Source organism: Hyperolius riggenbachi, chromosome 1 (genome assembly GCF_040937935.1).
Source record: "Hyperolius riggenbachi isolate aHypRig1 chromosome 1, aHypRig1.pri, whole genome shotgun sequence".
NCBI classification, from domain to species: Eukaryota; Metazoa; Chordata; class Amphibia; order Anura; family Hyperoliidae; genus Hyperolius; species Hyperolius riggenbachi.
This window is the reverse complement of record NC_090646.1, coordinates 566,464,703-566,491,382: the sequence shown is the minus strand read 5'-3', so window position 1 is coordinate 566,491,382 and position 26,680 is coordinate 566,464,703. Positions and strand designations below refer to the sequence as shown.

The 26,680-nt window shown below is 42.5% G+C and overlaps 1 protein-coding gene across 6 annotated transcripts in view; it reads left to right on the top strand.

Moving 5' to 3' along the window:
• The window catches only part of MCTP1 (multiple C2 and transmembrane domain containing 1), a 980,166-nt gene extending 961,216 nt beyond the window's left edge, over positions 1-18,950 (top strand). For all 6 annotated transcript variants that reach the window (XM_068247591.1, XM_068247583.1, XM_068247617.1 and 3 more), the window contains 4 exons: positions 3,195-3,304; positions 6,059-6,168; positions 15,940-16,037; positions 18,711-18,950. In XM_068247591.1, coding sequence (XP_068103692.1) covers positions 3,195-3,304; positions 6,059-6,168; positions 15,940-16,037; positions 18,711-18,782 — 390 coding nt within the window. In that variant the 3' untranslated portion in view covers positions 18,783-18,950. The remainder of the gene's footprint in view (positions 1-3,194; positions 3,305-6,058; positions 6,169-15,939; positions 16,038-18,710) is intronic.
• Positions 18,951-26,680: the final 7,730 nt, after the last annotated feature.

The following is a 26,680-nucleotide window of genomic DNA, read 5'->3' as shown; positions in this document are numbered from 1 at the left end:
CAAAACAGTGATTAATACTTTTCACCTTATTTGTGATGAAGATCAGAAAAGTGCCAGATTGTGATTATGGAGGAATCCTGAAGACTAACTTGCAAAGTTACAAATATTTCCAAATTTAGAAATTTCACAAGTTTGGTAAACAACTTCAGCTAATGTTCAGTTTGTTATCCAGCGGTACAAATGACATTCCAGCTCTTTATAAATAGGCTCCTTGGCCAGTGGCGTAACTAAGGAGCTTGTGGCCCCAGTGTGAGTTTTACAGGGGGCCCTAAGCACTCTATTGATATGGAGCTCCAAAACTTGCCACAGCTGCAGTATCAGAAAGGTGTAACCAGAGTAAGGTAACCGTATGTTACAGAGACTCTGAAGTCTCAAAAAAAAACGTTTTTACTTAAGTAACTTCAGTAGCACTAAGCGCCCTTCTCCACTAGAGTGATTGCGATTGCTGAATCGCAAATCGCTATCAATTTTAAAATCGCTAGGGTTTGCTAAATAACATAGGAATCGCGGTAGGTAATTTCCACTACCGTGATTAGATTTTTACAAAAACACGATCACGCTGCGGAGCGATTATTGCAGTGATTTTGCTGTGCTATGCAGTGCATTGCAAAATCGCAATCCTCGGGGGAAAAAAAGGACTTTGCTGAATCGCAATTGCTACTGTTTAGCGCAAACGCTAGTGATTGCTAGTGGAAAAGGGCCCTAATGCCCTGTCTAAAACGCTGCATCCCCGCAGCTGAAATCATTATTAAACCCCCAAATCCCAGGGCAAAAATCCACGACTTTCTTGGTTGTGGATTTTGCTGCTGGGGAAGGCAAAGCTTTGGGCTGTAGCTCTGCCTCCATTCTCGTCAATCAGCGCTAATCGCCGCCTCTCCCCTGCCCCTTGCAGTGAAAGAAGACTAAGAGGGGCCGCGAGAGGCGGCAATCAGCGTCGGTTGATGGGAGTAGAGGCAGAGCTACTGCCTAAAGCTCTAGGAAGTGCTGCTCAAATCTTCCCCCAGGGATTTCATAGGGTTTAATAGAGATTTCAGCCATGGGGAGGCGGCATTTCAGGTAGGGCATTAGTGCTAATGAAGTTATTTAAGTAAAAACGTGTTTTTTTTGAGACTTCAGAGTCTCTTTAAGGATTACCACTATACAATGCAGACATAGAGGTCTTCATTACCAGCATAGCACCAATGAAAAGCTAAGAAGATGGATAAAGGAGAGCCCCTAATGGGCCCCTCTGGTTCAGGGACCCCAGTGCAGCTATGACCTCTGCATCCCCTATTGCTACACCACAGTCCTTCACTTTTCATGCCTGCAGAATTGTCCATTAGTAAATGCTGATGATATTCAATATTACAAAGGAGATATTGCCTGCTGCAACAACAATATAATAAGGCTGCATATAAATAAGCCCTCAATATTTAATATTATTTTATGTAATTTCATCTCCGTCTTGAAACCTCATTATATTCACAACTTATTTATGACTTCTGTAAAACATTTGGGTACTTAGATAAATGCCGCACAGGATGGGGGGAAAAATACATTTCAAAAAAGAAATTAACAAAATTAATGAATTGTTTAAAAAATAAGTTCCTAGAAGAGAAAGAGACACGGAGGCTAAATTCACAAAACTTCACTAAACGTAACCTATATCCGCCAGCACACATTAAGTTTACCAACATTTATGCAATTGACGTAGCAAATTACAAAAATTGTGCAGATCACTATAAACAGTACAATGATCACTTAAAGTACACATGGAAACAAAAAAAAAACATGAAAAGTAAAAGGTAGATATTTACCTCAGTAGTAGTAATCCTCTAGACACTCCAGACGTTTTCCCCATCCTCCTCCACCCAACCATTCCAGCACTGGGATTCACTGAACACATTTGACAAGACTTTTTCAAATATGTTCTCCTGGCCATGCTCTGGTCCTTGTAGGAGTGCGGCTGTACTGTGCATGCATGATTATACTATGTTCCTGCGCAGTAGCACAATAGATGGTCGCTTGGCTTTGCAGTACTATGCAGGTGTGGATCGTACTGGTGCCTGTGCAGTACGGCTAAGCCAGTACATGGACGGGAGCACAGCTGAGAAGAAGAAGAGGGTCCCGGTGAGCAGTGGTTGGGTCGAGGAGGATGTGGCAGCTTCCCTCTACTAAGGGGCATATCTAACTTTTGCTTTTTTGTTTTGCTCATAGTGTACTTTAAGTTGACTTTTACACAAACAACTTAAGTGATGCACGTATTTATTGAGTTACTCAATTTGGGCAAGGAGGACATGGGAAGAGTCTGGACCATCCAGAGGCTTCCCTCTACTGAGGTAAGTATGTTAACTTTTAAGTTTTTGTTATGTTTTGCTCATAGGTGTACTTTAAGTTGCCTGAGGAAAAAGAAAACAGGCTGCTGGCACTGCAGGGTAAAGTACGGTGTAGGGGTGGGGGGTGAAGAAAAAGGGAAATATGGACCTCTAGTTCCTTGATGCTCCTCTGCCTGGTATGTCAGCAGGAAGTGCGTGTGCTCTGACCATATACACAGTCTGTAGTACATCAAACAGTGGAGGAAAAAGTCGGCACTGCTGATAGTTGCTTTATTCAAATTGTGCAAATGCATCACAACAAGCCATATTGTGCATGGCAAAAATATTACATACTGGTGTATGGAGACAAGCTAGTGTAGCGGTGGGTGCTGGGCAGTAATGCCTGATGCCCATTTCGCACATAACGCGCTTGCACTTTAACTTGCCTTTTACAAAAACATTATAATTGTGAGTCACTCAATTTGGATAACTTGCTTTTTAAATTGTGTATATGCCGGTTCACTGATCATGCATCAAGTTAAGTTAAGTTTACCAATCTTTTGTGAATTCATCCCATCATTCTGAACATGGTAAACAATGCTGTCCCTCTCATAACCACATAGAGACTGCAGGCATAAAGAGACATTTCCTACTTAATACCTACCTCCTCTCAGCCCTCTATAATATGATTATCACATTAGGAAAGTGCCCAAAACTGAGTAAAATACTTGTGACAAGGTACTGGGTACTTTTTCGTGCAAAGAAAAGTAAAGAAAAATGTACAAGTTATCTGCAAAATCCAGTTTCCAAAGTTTGTTTGTTAGAAGATTTCTGCAGGTTACTTGGTGGAAAATCTATCTGTTGTACAATAAATAACCTCCATTGAAACCTTTTTTCTAGGACAGTGAGAAGAAAGGATTTATGAATAAACTATATGCCATCCAGGAGGTCTGCGTCAGCGTACAGAATGTGCTTGATGAAGTAGCTTCTTTGGGCGAGAGGATAAAAAAGTGAGTATCAATATGTCAATTTAAACTGCCACACAAAGACCATATCTAGGACAACTACACTTTATTTTAAACTCTATCATGGACAGTTGTAAAGATGAGCCATGGGATAAAAATGGTTAGGCAGAAAAAGACAGAAAATAATTCTTCACCTTGCTTTCAGTTTTGTGACAGAAACACCTTTGAGTAAAAGAAGAAAAACAGCAATCCGTTAGCTAAAAAAAGAAAAGAAAACAAAATATTCCCGTAAGTCACACCCTTATGTGTTACCAAGAGCAGAGGAAGTTTTTTTTTCAGCAAGGCTTGGTGTACAGAGGCGCCAGAGTAGAATAAAAACGTTTAAAAACCGTCTAAAAGAGGGGGATGTTCAGGTGGACTTACCTCCCTCAAAAATATAAAACTCAATTGAGTCACAATATATCAATACAAAAATATTTTATTGAACTCCACTTAGTGCAACGCGTTTCGCAGGTGTGGTCCTGCTTCATCAGGCAAACAGGAGTATAACTCAATGGGTCTAGATGCAGAAGTGAGGCGCTCACTTCTGCATCTAGACCCATTGAGTTATACTCCTGTTTGCCTGATGAAGCAGGACCACACCTGCGAAACGCGTTGCACTAAGTGGAGTTCAATAAAATATTTTTGTATTGATATATTGTGACTCAATTGAGTTTTATATTTTTGAGGGAGGTAAGTCCACCTGAACATCCCCCTCTTTTAGACGGTTTTTAAACGTTTTTATTCTACTCTGGCGCCTCTGTACACCAAGCCTTGCTGAAATCTTGAGTCCACCCTCGGTGGAGGGGTGCTACCCCATTTCCTATCTACAGAGAGCGACATCTTAAAAACCTGAGTGGGGTCAGGTTATAATACTCCCCACCTGCACTTGAAGTGGTTGCCTATGGGTAACCCATGTTTGTGAGTATATCTAAATATTTTGCTTTTAACCACAACCAACTTAACAATACTACACCATATCGGGCTCTCGATTTCTCTTTGTTCTTCCAAAGAGCAGAGGAAGAGTCAAGGTATGTAGTGGAGTTTACATGAGCAAACAGGGGCGGTGTACCTGCAGTGAGGAAATAAGCCTAGTGATTGGGGTAACTGTGGAAGTAGGAATGATTACATATTATTTGGGCGACAGGCAGTTCGAAGCAAGGCAAGCCGAATGACAACTCTCCCTGCTGCCACTAAAACTCAGAGGGAGTTGTAATTCGGGGTCTGGCAACTGCTGGAGCCCCGAACTACCGTTTTGCACTGTTGATGGCGCCCAAATAACCTGCTTCAGTAGGAACAGGGATGTGCTTGATAACAAAGATTTTTTAAGCACCTTCTGGAAAACATTTGTCCCATGACTGATCAGTATGAATAACACCCAGGAAAGGATTTACCAGCTTGGTTCACACATAAAAAGGTGCCTAATCCTGTCAGTTTTTGGCAGTTGGCATGTTTTGCATGTGTTTCTATGGATGTGTTCACACATAAAAGGTGTACATTTCTGATCCGGTCCAGTCCTGTCAGTTTTGTATGTGCTTCTATGGTTGTGTTCACACATAAAAGGTGCACATTTCTGGTCCAGTCAGGTAAAACTGATAGAAAAAAAAGAAGATACAAAACTGACAGGACAGGACAGTACTGGACCAGACTGGAAATGTTCAGATTTATGTGTGAACCAAGCTTGAGTCTCATTGGGCATGTGCCTAGATGCTGCTGGTGCTAAAGAGGCATTTAAATATGGCTTCTCTTCACCAGAGAGGGATTAAAGGATATCTTAGTCCTAAATAGAATTGGGAATGAGTGAAGGACTCTGCCAAGCCCACTCATCAGTGCCGTAGCTAAGGAGCAAGTTTTACATTGGGCATCCCAAGCACTCTATACATAACAATTCATATGGCGCACCAAAACCTGCCAAGGACATCCACAGTATTAGAGGTGTAGGCAGGGGATGTTTTTAAAGCATCTGTAGAAGCCATCATTACCTTCAAAGGTCCAATAAAGAGCTAATACTACCATTGAGGGTGGTCCCCTCTGGCTCAAGGGCCTCGGTGCAGTTGCATCCCCTATTGCTACACCACTGCCGCTCATTGGAGATCTTATTCAAACAGACCATGTTCCAAGTTAAAATCAAATGACGTAACAAATTCTATAGCATTGTATGTGCCCAGAGAGGTAAATATGCTGTGTGTATTGCAGTGACTGGTTGCCTGTAAGGTGATCCTTATACACACTTCACTCTCCACCAATACTCACCAGAGTGGCCAGAAAGGAATGGGATCAGAGGTTAAAAAGCCTTTACAGTTGTTGACACGTTCATATCCAAGCCTGTACATCATGCCAGTGTACATAAAATCTGATACAGGCCCCTCTGTATGAGTTGTGTCACTCTATATTATAATAGTATGTCTGGTTAAACGCTTAGATCCATTCTCCTGATGCATGAAGACATTTTACAAAATGTTATAATTCATGATGAAGCGCCTGGCGGTCAATATTCTCAGTTCAGCGTATTATTTCTAGTAAGTGAGTTATTGGATATTGAGGAGTGATTAATAGAAGCCATTGTCTCTAATGCTGTTGCCATACAATTTATTTGGCATCATTTATCTCGGCATTTCCTCTTGCGTGCTTCCACGAGGAAGGCAGGAAGAGTAATACGTCTGCCTGTCTCATTTAGCCCCGCGCACTTTATTTGTTATGTCTTCCGTTAGATATATGAGAGGATTAGGCCTGTGACTCATGTCATTTTTTTCCATGCAGCACGTTCAACTGGACGGTCCCATTCCTAACCTGGATGGTAATTATCGCCTTGTGTGTCGCCACGGCCGTGCTATATTTTATCCCGCTCAGATACCTCGTCCTTCTGTGGGGTAGGTAACATATTAGTTGGACCACTGATGCTCTCCACTGATAAGTGTTTCTTAAGAGGATGACTTATAGTTTCAGCAGCTGCAACATTTATGATCCGGGAGAGCCTGTCTGATTGAAGGAAACGGGAGTTCTGTAATACCGCTACATTGTAAACACTTGCTTCAGTTACTGTCCTCCTTCATTTCTGTACATTATGCTAGCCACACAACATATAGTCTGCTTTTTACAAAAAAAGTCACGTTTGTGTGGCTTATTTAAAGCAAACCTGGAGCAAAAATAAACTTATGAGATAATGAATTATATGTGTAGTAAAATAGAACATAAGTAGCAAAGAGCTTTTCTGAGCTATTCGACCAAATTGGGTAGAATACAGTCCTGTTTTCTGAAGCGCTTAAACATCCAAGAAACTGTGTACCAGATTTATCAAGTGTCTGAGACAAAATATTAGTAGGTTATTAGAAATCCGTGCAGAACTGTCTCAGACATCTTAAGAAATCACTAAATAGTGCAGATTCCTTCTTAAACTGTAAGGAATAGAAGGAGTTAGAAAGGTCTCTCAGGCAGTGCAGTGTGTGAAGGGAATTGCTGTTGCTGAGGTAACCAATACACCTGCTGTCAGCAAGCTCTGAGTAAGAGGGGAGGAGCCCTTCACAATTCACATCTAGCCTGCACTATCTGGAGAACTGCTAATGAGCACTTCTTAATCTGCAGCAGTTAAGGAATAGATTTCCACTTTTCTTAACTGTAGTGTAGCGCTAAAAATCCACGCTAAACTGACGCTATTACATAGGCTTTGGGAAGTTTCTTACTATCATGCAGAACTGTTCTTCTGCTGGTTAGAACAGTTTTAGAAGAAAAAACTGTCGGTAATGCTTTGATAAATCTGGCCCAGTGAGAGACAGCTTGAGAAGTTTTTACTGCAGAAAAGTTCAAAGGGTCATTATTCCTGCTTTGTTTTATAGCTTAAAAAGCAGAGTGTGGTTTTAAAACTGCAAATGTGACAGTATGATGCAATGTTACAACAAAGGCTATATAACTGAAAATAAAAATATATAACTCTTTTCTTTGGTACTAATGTTCTATTCATTATCCGGATTACACAATTAATTATATCATACGTTTTTAATTTTTTTCGCTTCAGGTTTGCTTTAAAGGTGATCTTAACTTTTATTAACCTCTTGAGGACTGCAGGGCTAAACCCCCCTAGTGACCAGGCCATTTATAGTAAAATTGGCCACTGCAGCTTTAAGGCCAAGCTGCAGGGCCGCACAACACAGCACACAAGTGATCCCCCCCTTCCTTTTCTCCCCACCAACAGAGAGCTCTCTGTTGGTGGGGTCTGATCTCTCCCCCATGTTTATTTTGTTTAAAATAAATATTATTGTTCATGTGTTTTGTTTTATTTTACCCTGTCTCCTTAAAACCCTTCCCTTCCTCCCTCCCTCCCCACAGCCAGCCAATTACGGCGATCGGCTGTCATAGGCTTCTGCCTATGAGAGCTGATCGCTCTCTTGTCCCCCAGGGGGACAGCCGTGTCACACGGCTGTCCCCAGTGCAGTGCTGCTGCTGATAGCAGCGCTGCACAGTGTAAATAGACGGCGATCACGCCGTCTAACAGTCTCCCGAGCGGCAATAGCCGCTTGGAGACTGAAGAGGGGGCGGAGCTCCGCCCTCCGAGCATGAGATGCGCGCGCACCGTGCACGCGGTCTCATGCAAATTACAGCCCCAGGACTTTACGCCAATCAGCGTTAGGCGGTCCTGGGCCTGCCGCCGCAGCCACGCCCATCGGCGTGACGCGGTCGTAAACAGGTTAATAGAATGAATACAGCATACATCAATAGAGTAGAAAAATACAGCATATATCAATGCTGCTCTCAAACTGAGTATTCTAAAAATTACCTTTCTATTGCAGTTCGAAGGCTGATATGATTTTGTTGACATTCCAGTTTAACTTCTTGCCGACCACTTCACGCCATTTGGAGTGAACGCAGCGGCAGCCCCAGGATGGCTCCACGCCGATTGGCGTGAACGGCCTTCTATGGGGCTAGCTCCGCCTTCAGTCTCCCAGCTGCAATCGCCACTTGGAGACTGTTAGACGGTGAAACCGCTGTCTAATATACCTGTACAGTGCTGCGATCTAAGGCAGCGCTGTACTGGGGACAGCCGTGTGACACTGGGGACACAGAAGCGGTTGGCGGTGATAGGCTGAAGCCTATCACAACTAATCACAGTGATAGGCTGACTGGGGGTAGGAGGGAGGGAAATTTATTTTAAAAAAATGACATTTTTATTAAAAAAAACAAGAAAAAAAAAAAACATTCGGGGAGCGATCAGACTTCACCAACAGAAAGCTCTGTTGGTGGAGAGAAAAGGGGGTGGGAATCACTTGTGTGCTGAGTTGTGCGGCCCTGCAGCGAGCCCTTAAAGCTGCAGTGGCCCAGTTTATGAAAAATAGCCTGGTCTTTAGGGGGGTTTAACACTGCGGTCCTCAAGTGGTTAACATGTTTTTTGCAAACTTGGTAAATGAGTCACTGTTAGGTGTACAGAAAGCTCCCAAAGTTAATTTTCTTTATGTGCTGTGAAAATCCTGTTTATGCATTCCTGTTTTTTAATGAATGTTGCATTTCTATGGTGTAGCTAATTCACATGAATGGCTGAACTGGTGATGGCCAAGTGGTAACTGATCTGCCAGGGATCCACTGCCATTCAGTTATTGTATAATGCAACAAATGGCGTTGCTCGTACCTGCATTGTGACACTGGGTGATATGTAGTGTGGATATTGTGCGATGGTCAGACATTTGGGCTATATTCACTATATGCCAGAAAAATGGCCATGCACACACAGCACATGGCAAGTGTACCAGTATGTACACAACTGAGTTAGCGCACCTTGCGCACAGTGCACAACTCACATTACCTAGGTAATGTAAGCATCGTTAGTATAATGCACTACGTTAGTTGTGTAAGTACCAGTAACATTGCTGTGTGCTGTGTATGCATAGTAATCATATAGCAGTTTAGTGAACAGCTGCCGCATGCTCAGATGTACATACATCGGTACACTGCTGTTCACTGTACTATCGCCAATGCTGAATACCTACAACCACCTTCCACCTTCAAGCACCCAGTGCTCCACTGGAACTGGTTGACAGGTGAACTCACCACTGTCAACCATCTCTGGGAAGCATAAGCAGCATACAGTATATGCCCATGGGGATCTTTAGCAAAGTTTATGTTTCACAAACATGGTTTCATCCTATATGGCTACACAGTGACACACTAACGAAGGCAACATGAGTGATGTGAAGTGTGGTAAACTAATTGCAATGTGTATAGTTGTCATGGTGAAAGAGTCATTTGCGTTTCATAGAAGTTTATTGTTTAAGGCCCAACCACGTCCAAAATGCAACAAGGCAAGTTCTGAAAGAACTAGAGTTCTAACAGAAGAGAGATTGCAAAAACACCAGAACCCTCAGACTAAAGGGGCCACATAGATCCTACCACTAGTCACTGCATTAGCCCTTTATTGGTCATCATTTATGTTAGTCCATTCCACCTCTCTCACACAGTGGTTGCTCTTGGAGAGCCAGCTTGGGTTGACAGTTTCAAATGATAAATACATTTACAGATGAAAGGTAATTCCTTCACTAATCAGGCAGCAGCTTACACAGGAGGCATAGGTCTCACCGGCTGGTGCCTTTGAGGTAATCCAAGTAGGCCATCAGGGCTCGTTCACACTAGAGGTGCAATGTGATTTTTTTAAGCGCTGGCGATTTTTCGAAATCACCCTGAAAGCGCTTGTGCAATGATTCACTATGAGAGAGTTCACATCTGAGCGGTTCGTTTTTGATTGCGTTGCATGTACCATTTTTGAGGCAATTTTGCCTGTATGGAAAATATAGGAAAAACGCAAAACGCTCACAAAATCACTTTGTGCAGCGATTGCGTGAGCTTTTTTAAGAATAAATACATTGTATTTATTCTTTTCCGGGTCAAAGAGCTCATTTCCTGACTTGCGTCAGGGAGAGAACTAAAAAAAAAGGCTCGGGAAAAGTGCTTAGAAAAGCCCTTTTTCCAAACACAGAATGCCTGCCGAAGCGCCGGGAATCAAAAAAAAATTGGGTAAGAAAAAACCCGACCGCTAATGCGAGTGGAAAGCAATGTGAATGAGGCCTTAGAGTAGCGTGCAGATAGTGAGTAGGCAACAAGCAGCCAGCCCACTGACCACAGCTCATGGGTCTAACTAAGGTGTGATGCACAGGGGCGTAACTACCAATCATGGGGCCCCCCAGCATACCTTTGGCGGTGCCCCCATTGTTCACACCCTTTCCCTTCCCTCCCCTAGGTGACCCTCACAGCCTAGGTGGCCCATCTTACAAGGGTTATAGAACAAGTGTGGACATCGTAACCTTCACACCCATAGCACCCATACCACTATTGCCGGATACAGGTGTTACTCCCATTTACTTATAATGGTGTTTGGCAGGGATCTGGACATTCAGTTTACTATACCCAGAGTTTTACTATAACAGAGTTTACTATAACCAGATTATACCGTATTTTTTCTGATTTGAGTGACACATGGCCTGCCATAAAAGTCCATAAAAAGGAACAAGTAGGTTATACTGAAATTCCAAGTACATTTAGTCTAAGAAAAGGGCATTCTGTACACTCTTCTCTTCAATACACTGTTTATATTTGCCTATCATGCTGATTGCCATTAGAATTTGCTTTGTTCAGTTTTGGGCCCACTCGGACCTTAATGGTATAATCCAAATAAAACAGAGACTTCAGATATAGGACTACACAGGCAAGCTAAACGCTCCACTGCTTTTTACCATTCTCAGGAAACGCCAAAAATAAGATATTCCCTCTTATTTTCTGGCAGAGCCTTTATTAAAGCAGTGCAAAGAGCAATGATGATGTGGAAGGTGATCAATAAGAGGCAGCACTCCCTGGACTTCAGTGAGTAAAACGTGTTCGTTATTGAACATTCATAAAGCACAGGAATGGGAAAGGTTTTATGAATGTTCAATGAAGAAGAAAATATATTTGCTGAATTCCAGGGATTGCTGACCTTCATGGTTCTCTGTGAAAGCCGGGAGTTTGATTGTGTACTGAAGGGAACATGTTCTCTGGTATCATAATCCACTGAGTGCTATTTCTATGTACCTTACGTGTTTTCAAAGTGCAGCAACCCATTGCAGTCAATCAGATTGCCTTCTTTCTCCAGCCATCCTATTGCCTGACATGGCCTCATTGCCAGTAGTGTGGCATTCTGGGTAGACAAATTACTGAGCCACTTCAGCTTTAGTAAATAACCCTGGAAGATTGCTAAATGTGGGATAATAAATATATGACAAAACCAAACAAACCGATACTCACCTAAGGAGAAGGAAGGTTCTGGGTCCTATAGAGCCTTCTCAGTCTCCTCATGGTTGCCATGTTGCCCCATATGTTCTCCCGTTAGCAGTCTATGTCCCATGGGTCATAGACTGCTCTCTTCCACGTTGGGCTGGCTTTGGGAGTCTTTGGAAGAACTTGGGCTCCCGAAGACGGACCCCTCTTTACTGCGCACGTGTGTGGTACTAAGCAGTCGGTGTTCAGGAGCCCTAGTGCTTCCAAAACCGTCTGAAGGCTCCCGCAGTGGGAGTTTCAAATGGAGGAGCCTGCAGGGGGACGAGGACACCGTTTGGCAGAACGGGAAGCCTTCCCTCTCCTTAGGGGAGTACCGGTTTGTTTGTTTGTTTGTGTGTTTTTTTAACTTCAGACTTGCTCTAAAAGGCTTATATTCAAAAGTGCTGCAAGCTAATTTGGACTTGGTGGCAGGAAAAAGCGGTAATATCATACAGGTAAATGTAGCGATATCCTAACTAGGTAACGGGAGTTGGGCTATTTGTGCTACGTAACTGGCATCAGTGCAGGTAAAATTGCCATGCACTCCCTGCGCAGAACAATTTTTTCTCTGTTTGCTGAAAATACTTTCCGTACTATAATGTTGAACTAAAGTTATAATATTAAAACATTCAAGATTATATTTTTAAAGGGTAACAGACCTGTAGGATCACATTTTGGGGCACATGGAGTGAGCCCCTTGTTAATAATATTCAGACAAGAGTGGTTTAGAAGGGTTGGGGATGAAGGTTTTAAAAGCCAAGGTTTTAAAGGCCATGTGGGTTGGTAGCCATGTGGGTTAGCCAGAGAGCGTAGCAGTCTGCTGGCAGTCTGCCTTCCAGCTGTGCCAAAGTGCATTGTGGATAAAAGTGGTAAATACATTTTTGAGTGGTGAGAACTGTTTTTTTGTTTTGGTTTGTTTTTTTTTTTATCTATTTTTGAATGTTTTTCCGGTAATCTTAATATAGTACATATCTGAGCATGCATGGAGGATTTATGAGATATTTGCCAGGAAATAGTGTTTATAAAACATCCCTGCATGCTGCATATTTTTACATGTTGAAAAGGCGGCATTGGCAGACGGTAGCTGGCAGTCACTGCAGCCATCTCCAGGATCAGAGCGATGGCCAGGAATAACTTAATGAATTACTAATGTGCTACTGCGGGTCGTGACTGCTGTTATCTCCCTCTCCCATGGGTACCCTGCTTGTCTTTTGCCTGCATTGCCTTACAAAACAGTTGTGTTTTTTTATTGTATTGTGATTAAAAATAGTTTACACTAAATCAAGGGATATGTATTGCTTGTGCTGTTTAGTTACAAATCTTTAGTTTAAATCTGTCTTTATATAAGCTTTCCATAATTATCTGGGCACTGATAAACAACCTATGTATGAATATAAGTTCATACAGTGTGAGCCAATCACGGTCTATTGCAATGTTCATTGCTCTCATCCATCACAATTTTTCTAAAACTGTTTGTGTCTATAAATTACAACATTTTCAATCTATCCTACACCATTCAAAAACAGGAAATTTGGTCAAATTTTTCACTCGAATTAAAAAAAAAAAACTTGATTCTGTAAAACCATTTTTTTTAACTAATTGAGGTAAACTCAAATATTTTTCTTGTACCTTGTATGGTCACCTTTGGGGTGCATATACACTTCTAATTTTGATTGGCTAATTTTACCCCTTCCATGTGCTAATTTTACTACTTCCATGATTGCCAACAGATTTTGGGCTTGATTCACAAAGCGGTGCTAACCTACTTAGCACGTCTAAACTCTTTAGACGTGCTAACCAGGGTGCTAAGTAGGTTAGCACCGAATTTCTGAATCAGATAATTCGGTGCTAACCTACTTAGCACCCTGGTTAGCACGTCTAAAGACTTTAGACGTGCTAAGTAGGTTAGCACCGCTTTGTGAATCAAGCCCTTTGAGTGCTATAAACAGATTGTGTAAGTAAGCTGTCATGCTGCATGGTGGTGGCAAGATTAGCCAATCAAAACTAGATGTGTATACACACACACACATACACCTGCTTCTTAAGTCTGGTACACACCTCCAACTATGATTGGCCAATCACTGAGCAATTATACTACCTCCATGTTGTATGATTTTACCACATCCATACTACATGGAGGTGGTAAAATTGGTCAGTGACTGGCCAATCATAATTGGAAGTGTAGACCAGTCTGTGACCAGGCTACAAGAGTACCAATACACTTTGAAGGTCCTCTGACCGGGCTGCAGGCAGGGAATATAGTTACAGAGGTCACATGTCTTGTCATCTTGCATGACTATATATATATAATGAGGTGGTGGAGCAAAAGACTGGTTAAACTGAATTATAAATATGTCAGGTAATACAATTCACATCTACGTACTCCAGATGTGTGATTTCATTCCATGCTAATATTTGATGGTCACTGAATGATTTCAGTTTTTCTGGTATAAATATGTTGCATTACTTAGCTAATGTTCCGTCTGCTGTTGTTCTGTTTATCTGGATAATACAGCATTGTGTGTGTTTATTCCTCAGCCCATACACACAGCACCTGAGAATCGTTTTCTATGTCACTGCTTTACAGCACAGGACTCAAAAACAATTTGTTAATGTTGCTAAAAACAGGCTGTTTCCCTGTGTCCCTAATGGACCTCTTCATGCTTAATGGCTTTATGCTGTAGTGACTACAACATAATGTATGACATGCCACACCAGCACTAAAGAGATTGAAGCAAGTGTTGGCTCTCATCATTTATTAGATACAAAGGTCTTCACAGAGATCTCCCAGATGACAGCACTTCTGCCAGCACACAGAGCGCGGGGCCAGATCATCCTCATTCTGCCACATGATGGCTTGACAAGTTTATTTTCACTGCCTGGATACTGAAACCAAAACTATAATCACATCGCTTCTTGTTTACCATATTCAAATTATGCATCCAAAAGTTTGGGCTAAAAATGAAAGTTTAGCCCAGTTAGTTAGCACCGTTCCTGTGACTTGGGACCTTCTCATAATTTAGACATACAGTTCCACTAATGATGGTACCTTAATTCTAGGGAGTCCATTTAAAAAAGGCGCCTGTTAAAAGAGCAGGGGCATTGCCAAAAGTAGAATATCAGTAACCAGATATTGCAGGAATTGAACAGAGGTGCCAACAGGATAAAATATGCTAAAAACTTTAAAATTACTGAGGTACCTCCTCAAAGCAGTTGCTGTATGTTCCATCCCTTATTGCCTGATGAAGCGGGGCCACACCTGTGAAACGCATTGCAATTGTTTTCTGAAGTATATTAATAAATCTAAACCTTTGAAAATTGACAGTTTCATGTCTGCTTTGAGGAGGTAAGTCCACCACTGCCTCCTCAGTAATTTTAAAGTGTTTAGCTTTGTGAGTATCAATTTACTTACACTATCCATCAAATCCAATACATACTACACTATATTGGGCTCTTGGTGTTTCTCTTTTTGTATCAGTAATCAGATATTCTACTATATCAGTAACACACACACAAAGCAACCTCCCCCGCTGCCGCATGCCCGTTAGACAGACCTCACATACACTCCCAGCATTAACTCTGCTCTCCTAGGGCTGAGGACAGAGAAGCTGCAGGCAGCCGGGGACACGCGCAGCTGCAGCCCTGCGCTCTAGCTGTAGGCTATTGAGGTGTAACTCCGGAATGCTCCCCTGCTGGGCACCAAAATTACTCCAGCACTCAGCTATATTATAGCCAAGTGCCAAATAACGCTGCAGTAGGGTGACTGGGGAGCCCGCATTACACAGCGGGCACTGCCATAGCCACCAATTATATAGCAGCCCGTAGCTGTTCCCAAATTTACAAGTGCTTATCGTACCCTTTTTTACCTGCATTGGATCTAGCATGTGTGTTTTTCACTGAATGGTCAGATTATGTTGCCTAAGTCTGCTTTCACACTAACAAGTTGTATTACATTGTAATGGGCACAGTTTAGCACACTGTGTTGTGGTGCGATTCAAAATCTTTGAACAGTTCCCACCCCATTAGTTGCGGTGCTATTTAGAAGAATAAGAATGTTACAACGGTGCTAGAATCACACACAGTGACACACCCTCAATGTTAATCAATGAAGGCGTTCATTGGTCAGTTGCTTCTTTGTGTGCGTTACAGCGCATGCCACAGCAAATGTTGTAGTTGCGTTATAGGTTTGTTATAAGGCAATGAAATGTAATGCCCCAGTGTGAAACTAGCCCTAGGTTTATAACAGGTTAGTGTGGCATGTTCTTACTTTTTCTCCTGATTTTTCTCCATCGAAAAAACACTGAATTCCACCAATACCTATTATTAGAAAAGCAAAGTTACAACCTGTGATTATTTCTGTTTCCTTTCAGGAATCAATAAGTTTACAAAGAAAATTCGAAGCCCCTACACAATTGACAATAATGAAATTCTTGACTTCCTCTCCAGAGTTCCATCTGATGTGCAACTGGTGAGTGACTGGAGCTTTTTGTAATAATACTGACCAATAGGGAAAAGAGGATATATGTGAGTGTTATGTTGTTTCCCTGTGACCTAATGCAGGCATAGATCGATGGTGCGCAATTAGCACAACCTGGGTTACCTAGGTAATGCTAACTGCTCAAGCTGCATACCGCATGCTACCTTAGCGGCACTCACTTTATCTAGGTAGCACTGGTCTGATTGGATACTTTATGTCACCAGTGTGAATGGCGGTAAAATTGCTGTGCAGTGCAGTTTTATCGTCTTTTAGTGAATATGCCCCAATGGGACATATTTAGTAATGTCTGGTAAAGTTGGCAGGGAGTGCACGAGAATTTTACAGTTACCGATGCTGACAAGGTAGTGCGAGTTGTACGATTAGTGCAACCTGTGTTACCTAGCTAATGTGAGAGATGCTGTAGTAACAAATATGTGCAGTCTCTAGGAGGACAATGAACAAATGGGTATTGTAGAAGATAGAAGATACTAAATTCCACTAATTTATTTAACATTATCATTTTATAATTTTAACAAGAAAAGTTGTTGACATACAATGCAATGGCTCCATCCTAGAACCATGTACAGCAAAGTACCTGTTATTCGGAACTCAGGCAACCGGAAGTCTCAACTAACCAGCATGCCTGAGTAGGATAACGGACTGAGCTTTTGCGGTGGTTTTGGAGCAGCAGGAATAACACACCGATCCTCCAAGCGCTGTCTTCTACGCATTCTGCAGCTCCCAACGGCTTTCCAGCGTCCATGTACGGCTCCTGGTTTGTCACGTCACCAGAAGCTAGTCAGGTGACACGCTGGGAGCTGTACACTGAGAATGCCGGAAAGCCATTGGTAGCTGCAGAATGCCTAGAAAATGGCTAAAAGGGAGGACCTGGGAGGAGCTTTATCATAATTGCTTTTATTTGGCCTTTATGTGCGGTTTTCGTCACACAAAAAACATTAGATCTGATAGTTCATTTTGACATTTTGATTTAATTTGAGAGTGTATGCGTTGCTGTAGAATAGCTTGCTTCTACTCCCAAGCATAATGGCCCATACTCACGAGGGACTTTTGTCGCCTCAACACGCGGCGCGCGCGTGTTGCGGCGACAGGTCGCCCGTGAGTATGGGCCGTCGCACGCGCGCGCACCCCGAACTGTCGCCCGCCGCTCATGTCGCCATGCGATTGAAAGTTTCAATCGCATGGCGACAGTCGCCGCCGCACCTCCCCCGCAACTGTCGCTAGTCCGCGTGAGTACGCGGACTAGCGACAGCAACCTCCATTGTATCAAATGGAGCTTCCGGCGGGGGGAGGAGGAACGTCGGCGACAGCTTCCGCCTCGCCGCTGGTCCCTCTTCCGCGTGTGTATGCGGAGGGACCTGGCGAGAAGCTGTCGCCGGCCTGTCGCCCACACGCTCACGTGTGCTGGCGACAGGCAACATTTGCAGCCCGTGAGTACGGGCCATTACAGTAATGCTGTGGACCAAGAATGGCATAGCTTTTCTGAGTTATATAGAGAAGCTGCCACTTTAGCATAGTGTGAAATGTCCCTTACATTGTACAGCAGCTTAAAATGTGTCCGTTTTTCAATGTACAAATACACAGTGTGCGGAAAATTGCATACATGCAACCCAGGTGCAAGTGGAAACAAGGACTAAACTTCATAGGTAAATGAAAGAAAATATGAAAAATATGAAAGAAAAACACTATACATTACTTAAAAAGTGGAGTTCCAGAAATAATTTTCTTCTCATACCAGGAAAGTGGGCGTGACCTGAACTGCCAGCATTTCAGACTTTGCCCTGCAGTCCAGGTGCAGAACAAAGGGTCGCAATGGTCACATGATTTGTATCTTCAGATATAAAGTTAGGATTTTTTTTAAGCCCAATTCAAGGACTTTTCACATATTTGTTCTTTGAATAGTGTGGATAGGGGTTAGAAACGTATTTATTGCCGTCCGCGTTCCGATTAAAGCGTTTTCCCCTCACCTCCATGTTTTGGGACTTCCATGGAGCCTTGTGGCTTTAATATGAAAACTGGCAGTGCCAGAGAACAGGGAATGCAGGATAATAGTAGTAAATCTAGCTCAGGGATTGTAAAACCCCACCACCACCACCACCTCCCCACGCTACTTATAAAGTTTAATTTGTTGCTGTCTGTGTGGGGAGATTTCTCCACTTCCTGTATGAACAGGAAGTGATTACTTTTTTGAAAATGGAAACATGAAGCTGCAAAGTGGGTTCTAATCCTTTCTCAAGCTATTTTTTCCCGGTTGCATCTCTAGTACCATGCTCTATGAGGTCAGGGCTGGGCTTCCAGGCTTATTGTAGAATACTGGAATTCAGCTTCAAAAGTAGCATCAGTCTATTGAAATAAATAAAATGAATATCAATGCCATGTTACATGGTGAAAATATCTGTACTTTTTGTCCTCCTCTTTGGTGGGAACAGCTTACACAAAGCCTTATACGTCCTGGTGAGATTTACTTATTGCTGATACAACTTCTCGCTTCAGTTCTTGTTTCCGTATCCCAGCCGTAGCCCCCATTCTCATGCAAGGCCATCATATTGTTCTCAGGCAGAAGCCAGGAAAGAGTTCTCCATATTCTTTCCATTAGAGGAGAATGTCCATCTGATCATTCTGTATTGTACTTGTGTGTTTAAACAGGTGCAGTATCGTGAACTGAAACCAGACCCCAGCCACAGCCCAAGCAAGAGGAAGAAAAATAATCTCGGCTAGCCAATGCTACGCATCACAGAGAACAGCATCTGCTCATGGCAGATAAAGGAAAGCCCCGCGGCCTCACACACATTCTCACTGTTTATGTTACCTTATACTGTATTTTTTATCAGGATGGAGATAAATTGTAAATATTGTATAAAGGCAGATACCACTGTACAAAACTAATTTGATATGAACTTGATGTGTGAATGCTTTGACCAGGCCAGTAGTGCCATGCTCTAAATGATGTTACTCCTACAGCATTCAGAGTAGTGTATATGCTGTCTATATAGACTGATGGGACGGGGGGCTGGGATAGGCATATAAAGGCTGCACATGTATGTATGCACATGCTTTAGCCAAAAAAAAGCTATATTTATTACATAGATCAACTATTTTGCTTTCTGAAGAGTAATATGCACTTTTGGATTCAGTGCCTAATGGGTCCCAGGTGTCAAGTGTCAGCAGGACAAGCACACTTTAACCCTAAACTCCAAGCCATGAAACTTAGAAAATAGCAATATGCAACTCACAATCAAAGTCTATAAAGTAAAATTCCAAATACAGTATAACAAGAGTTCCAGTGATGAAAACGGTTACTTAGTTGATATTCATGTATTTCCCTTGAATGTAACTCAGGGTTGCTCAGAGACGTGCCACCAAATCCATCTCCACCCAAAAGCTTCATGCACCTACGTTTATGCCTTTCCTTTATAGGCGCCCAAGAATTTGATTGTTCCTTAGATAGGAGAGGACTTGGGAGGTGAGCCGAACATGATTAGAAAGATGGGGGAGGGACTTTACTGCAAAAGGGACTAATGAAATCTGTAATGCTTAGGGCTATGTCACATAGGTGATTCCCTACTCAGGGACAAGACGCATCACCAGGGGACCACACAGTGTCTACACACTATGGAAGGTGACCTCATTGGCAACTGTAATGATGGTGTTCTGCGACCAGCTGGAACTATAACAGCATTTCAGCTCCCATCAATGGCATAATTGCAGGCTGTAAGGTAAAATATGGAGGCGGTCCCCCACTAGGGATCATGTGTACCCCTCATGTTTACTTTGTGTCATCAAATAAAAAACTTATAAAAGGTATCAGTTAAGCCCAACTCCAATCCTGTTATTTTCGGCTTTGGAGAGATGTAAGGCAAAAGTTAGAAACTCAGGTCCTTGCCTCAGTTTGACACCGCCAAACAGAATTCCATCCGTCTCCTGCTAAATTGACCACCCGCTACAATATGAACACTAGAGGTCGCCAAGAGTGGGAGTGAGAGAGATAGGCTTTAGACCATCGGGTAATTTTTCCTGTCTGTGTGAAAGAGGTTCAATCTGCTTTACATTCCAGTGACACCCAAGACAGGAAATTAAGCTAAGTACACACAGATTTTCATCACCCAAATCGATTGTTTGTGATCATTTCAGGTGAAAATATAAAGTTTGCACAACTATCTTCCAATATTGCTGGTTTACCCTCAAGTGATCCGACGGGACAGATCACTCCTGCCCGACTGCTGCCACATGAACTTCTTTTAAAAGTTTCCACAGTCAGGCTTCCCTCACGCTTCTTTGCCCCTATGCTCTGCATATAACAGAAGGGCAAACAGCATGTATGCACAATAATCATTTCTAAATGCACTGATTAATGATTGTTTGATGCTACATATAAAGCTTGTACATAACTTTTAGAACATTCTACCCATTTGAGACACAGACAGACTATAAAGGCCTGAGAGAAGTTGTAACCTTCTTACACTCTATCCAAATCCAAAGTAAAAGCTTTGACTTGAATTTGGGCTGCCAGATTTGCTCAGTTTTCAGTCATGATCACGGATCTGTTGTGACAGACAGGGATATCATTTGCAAGAAGACAGAGTCCATTTCATCAAGCCATTTTAATTTAGTAACTGACCAAATTTATTGTAAACTTACAGCATATAACTTTATTTATTCTCAATCTTCAACACGTGTTGAACTAAGAATGTAGAAATAGATGCGGATGTTTACATGTAAAGTTACAGCGTGTGCAGAGTCTTGTGAGGCGGCTCTGTGAAGTCTCCTGCGTATTCCCCTTCTGAGTAGTTTTGGTGCCGAATTCAAAACATCAGCAATACTTCTGTTTCTTTACATAATCCTACTCATGTGCAGAGGAAGTTGCGAGGAGGCTCTGAGGATGGTGCTCCACTGGTGGCAATATTTGCCCTGCTTGACATTGTGGCTCCTCTTGGTAAGCATTTTGTGTACTTATCAGGTTGAATAGTGTTAATTTAAGGCTCTGCCCCCACCTGTGCACTGTGCCATGCCTCAGGCATTCCTACAGAGCCATCCCTTCACTCCATGTCTTACTAATCACTTTATTGTGCATCACATATAAAACAAAACAGGGCTATTCTGTCTCTTCTGTTGGTGCCACGTGCTATCCCACTTATTGTGCTGCCCAATCATTACCAGGCCAGGAAGAAGTATACACACTCTTGCTGTTGGCTTAGGGCTGGTCTACACTGAGGCTTGGTTCACACATAAAAAAGTATCCAGTCCTGTCCTCTCAGTTTTTGACAGTTGGCATTAGTGTTGCATGTATTTCTATGGCTGTGTTCACACATAAATCTGTACATTTCTGGTCCATTCTGGTAAAACTGATAGAAAACCGATGCAAAACTGACAGTACTGGACCAGAAATGTGCAGATTTATGGGTGACCCAAGCCTGAATCAGTTGCTGTCACCTATAACTGAACAAACAACTGATCTCCCTATGGCTCAATTCACATCTACGCATTTTAACTGAAAGCCTTTTCATAATGCACTGCTGCAGAACAAGTGATCAATTGAAATGCAGCAGCTTTTCACCATTCAAACCAAAAATCATTCTCTAGTCAGGCCCGGCAAACTAACACAGTGAGCCTGATTTACCAAAAGGCAGCCAGCAAGCTTACGCCTTTTTTGCAAGTAGAATGACTGTCGCCTGGTGACAAGTTTTTACGAAACCCTGAGCAGTATATAAAGATGAATTTGGTACTTACCTGGGGCTTGCGGTGTCCTCCTGGCTCCTCTCCCGGTCCCGCTGGTGACTTCATTACCGGCGACACCCAGGCCAAGTGTCGGCCCAACACTTCCTGAATGGTGAGGTTCCACGTCATACTCGGCCGCTACGCGTCATCACGCCAGCCGGCATGACAGTCCTGCACATGCGCGGTTCGGAGTTGGAAAACTGCTGTTATGCGGTAAAAGACGGTAGTGTTGGCCAGTAATCTACTAAATGATCAGCTATATGTTTACTGCCTCTTTGATGCACAGGAGTGAGGATTTTTTTCAATAAATCCAAGCTGTCCTAGATTTACATGCTGCGAGTACACAACTACTAATAGTTATACCTCTCAGCAGCCAGGATTACTATCTGATATGACCCAGCCAAGGGCATGAGACTCTAATCACTTAACAGCAGACATTTCAAGAATCCATCCCAGACCTGCTAAACCATGGGTAGGCCAAAGAACCTTGGGGGTATGATATGCCTACTGGAGACTCTTTGGGTTGACTGGAGAAGATGTCTTAACCCCCCTGGCGGTATAAAAAATTCCGCCAGGAGGGAGCGCAGCAGTTTTTTTTGTAGTTTTTTTTTCTTATATCATGTAGCGAGCCCAGGGCTCGCTACATGATAGCCGCTGCTCAGCGGCATCCCCCCGCCCGCTTCGATCAGTAAATCCCGTTCAAAGAACGGGATTTCCTGGACGGCTTCCCCCGTCGCCATGGCGACGGGGCGGGATGACGTCACCGACGTCGGGATATCATTGGGAGTCCCGAACCACCCCTCAGCGCTGCCTGGCACTGATTGGCCAAACAGCGCACGGGGTCTGGGGGGGGGGGCGCGTGGCGCGATGGATACCGGCGACCGAGCGCGGGGCGGCGGCGATCGGTGTGCTGACGCAGCTAGCAAAGTGCTAGCTGCGTCCAGCAAAAAAAAATTACGCGAATCGGCCCAGCAGGGCCTGAGAAAACCTCCTGCGCGGCTTACCGCCAAGGAGGTTAAAGTAAATATTACCTTACTAGTAGACCCAAGCCAGTTTAAAAACGGGCTCTAGGTCTTTTTTATGCTGCCACCGCCAGTGCGCATGCGCGTGTGTCGCGCACACAACCGCCACACGCATGCGCACCCGCCCACCTCACTCCCTGGTCCCGTCCAGCTGTCCGTTACTGCGCATATGCGCAGTAGCAAAAAACAGGGACACAGGGACAGCTGGACGCAGCGACACAGGGATTTTATTGTATAGGATAAGTATTTACCTTCCTGAGCTGGGATTAGTGTGGCAGAAACACCGGGCTAGAGCCTAACAGAAGACACAACTATACAAACCCAGTTTCCATTGCAGCTTCTCCGCCTCCACCAACCTGCTGTGTCCTGCCTCCTCCCCTCGACTCACATCCAATCACTAAAGATGCCTGACCTGCGCCCTCTCTGATTGGCTAATAGGTAAAGAGAGGCAAAGCATACTACTGCCATGGTTACCAGTAGGAATAGTCAATGATTATGAGTTGATGCAAACATTATGTTCATTGTATGCCAAAGTGTTCAGCTTGAAAATGGACCAGTCAAAACCAGTGTTGGTGCATTTCATTGGTCCTTTTCCATGCATTTCATTAGTCCTTTTGTAAGCTTCATAATTGTCTATTACATTTTCATCAACTAGTCGCCAGACAATACAATCCAACTTGGAGTTGGAGGGGGCTGTACAGCCAGGATGAAAAATGGGCTTGGCTGTTGGGAGGAGCACCTCCTCATAGTGTCACACCCAGGGCACACCATACATAGTGCTCTGTGGCTCATATGCTACTGCCTGATTGGATCTTCACTGAGCCTCCCCCCCCCCCCAAAAAATAAAAAAAATAAAAATCCTGCTTTGAAAATCACTGTTTAAAATTAACATGCCAAAAACAGTTGCCAAAGCACAGCTTTTCTATTTATGTATATACGGTTTAATTTATTACAGTAAATTAATGACACCTCACTAACAAACAGAAAAACTGCATTGTAAAAAGGACATGTATTGAGAAAAGGGAGTTTGAAATTTTTGCATCTATCTTTTTGTAACATAGTGTTGTAAACATATTTTCTCTACTTTTATTAACTTTTTCAGCTTTATTGCAAAATGTTTAAATTGCATATTTCTGTGTTATGTAGAGTCTACTGGTCCTTGTTCTGCTATTGATATTATATGTGTAGGGGGAGCAGTGACTTGCTACACATTCACAGTCCTGTCATTATAAGAAAATGGCTTATTTGGTTCAGCTGTCTGACGAAATACTTCAGGTATAAATTAAAAGCTGATTTATCTGGTAATGTGTTTAAAGATAAAGAAATTAGCATTAGCTATTAGGATACGCAACCTTCAATAACTAGACATAAACCTACATAGCATTGTGGTACAATTATGTGTTATTCAAACTGTTAACTGTAGAAACTAGCCATACTCACCTCACTTGTATGGATTTCAGGCTTCTCCCTCACTTGGCCCTAGATTCATGCTGTCATGGTTTTGCTCTCATTCTTTACTGTAACCATTGGACAGCAGCACAGAACAATGAGAGATTTAGGGAAAGTTTTACTTTTGACTGCCATGTTTTTCATAGCTGTAAATTATGATCATACTTATGCTGCCCTGAGGATCTGGAGGAGGCAAGTTGTTTGAAGTTCTAATTTCAAGCAAACCTGAACTGAAATTAAACGTTTAAGATAGTAATTGTGTGTGTAATAGCATGTGGAATGTCCCTGCAGTCATATCTTTCTCTTTTCAGTTTAAGGGGTTACATTATAACTGTGAAATTTGCACAGTTGCCATGTCAGTGTGAGGTACAATCTAGTTCATTCAGCTGCCAACAAAAAGTAACAATGAACAGTTAAACTTTTCAGTTCTTTTTTGTGAAAAGTGAGCACAGACAGGTTCTAAGCAGGCTAAGTACAATATGTACCAATGCTTATCTCATCATGTCAATTCAGGTGTGCACAAGTAAAGATAGTGACAAAAAAATGTTCTCTAGGTCTTCAGTCTCATTATGGATCCTGAAACTAACTTGTTCCCAGGTAATAAACCCTGTTAGTCCTCACACTGGCTGATGTGATTTCGGAGCCCACACAGTCTTTATTCCATCTGGATCCAACCTATTATTATTTATTGTATTTATAAAGCGCCAACATATTACGCAGCGCTGGGCAATAAATATATACAATGATACAAGGATGACAGACGTAACAAGGGTGTACAACATGGAACAAAGTTATCCAAGGCAAACGGTACAAGATACATGATCATGCAATTATGGGCTGGTTAGGTAGGCCCAGTAATACAAGTATGAGGCTGTCATGGGAAAGGAGCACACGATCATGTCGGCTACACTAGGCAAGGGAGGACCCTGCCAGAGGCTTACAATCTAAGGGCGGGGGAGGGGGGGCACTAGGTGTGGAATAAATATTCAGTAGAGAGTTACTGTATGGTAGGGGGTGGGTTTACAAACCCTGCCATTTATGTACCTGTTCTCCCCTTGTTAATTATGTGCCTGTACAATTCTGCCAGCCTAGTCAGCTGTAACTAGTGAGTTCATCACCAAGTAGACCTCCCCTCCAATAGCACAGAGAGTTCACTACCTAAGTGGCAACTGTGAATTCTCCCTTTTGAAAAAAAAAAAAAGAATCTTCCAGCCGCTGGGTGGTGCAAACAGATAGTGTTTGCATCTGTTATAACAGTGAATTAAAAGAAGGTATTTCCATGCTCATCTACTCACTGAGCCCCCTGCTGGAAGATTCAGATTGGAGGAAGCAGTTAAAGGATACCCGAAGTGACATGTGACAGGATGAGATAGACATGGGTATGTACAGTGCCTAGCACACTAATAACTATGCTGTGTTCTTTTTTCTTCCTGAAAGAGTTAAATATCAGGTATGTAAGTGGCTGACTCAGTCCTGAGTCAGACAGGAAGTGACTACAGTGTGACCCTCACTGATAAGAAATTCCAACTATAAAACACTTTCCTAGCAGAAAATGGCTTCTGAGAGCAGGAAAGAGATAAAAGGGTCAATAGTTTATAGATTTTAGCTCTGGCATACTTCAATGAATGTGTCATTGAGCAAAAACAATAAAACAGTTAAAACTTAAAAAGTAGATTTAAACATAAAATAAAACTGTGGAATAGCTTAAAAAGTCATTTTTAGGAGAAGGAAGATAGATACAATCATTTATTTCATTAGTTTATTTTCGCTTCGGGTGTCCTTTAAGTAGGCCCAAGAAAGAAGTCTGGAATCCATTCAGGTGAGAGGTTATTATGTACTGTTTTTACATGGCATGGGCATGTTATTTCATGGACATCTGTAGCAAACCTGAACATATAAACATAAGTATGTACTTTTTCCATAATCAGTTAGGTTGTGTTCAGTGAAAACTGCATTTTCAAATGGCTTTTAGTTCCAGAGATAAAAAGAATTTAATTGACATGCAGTTTAGTTTTTTTTTTACCTGTAAGGGGCAAGCTTAATCCAAACCTGCCTCTCAAACCTTCCTGGTGGTGCTTTGATGTGATTGGTGATTTCATCAATCGAAAGGAAAACTCAGAAATCATTTCATATTACTTTTCGTTAGACCTTGCCTGATGGATTGATTCCAACTGATTACACTTCAGAAATTGTGAGTCACTTTGACATGAAGTTTTTATAAAAGAAAAGTGGATATGCTCAAATTGTTTTAGACATTGGGCTTGATTCACTAAAGCGTGATAACTGCTATAATAGTGCTATCGCAGCAGTTATCACGTGATAAGTGCTCTCACAGCAGTTATCATGTGATAAGTGCTATCACAGCAGTTATCACATGATAACTGCTATCACATATCATAGTACTTATCACATGATAACTGCTGTGATAGC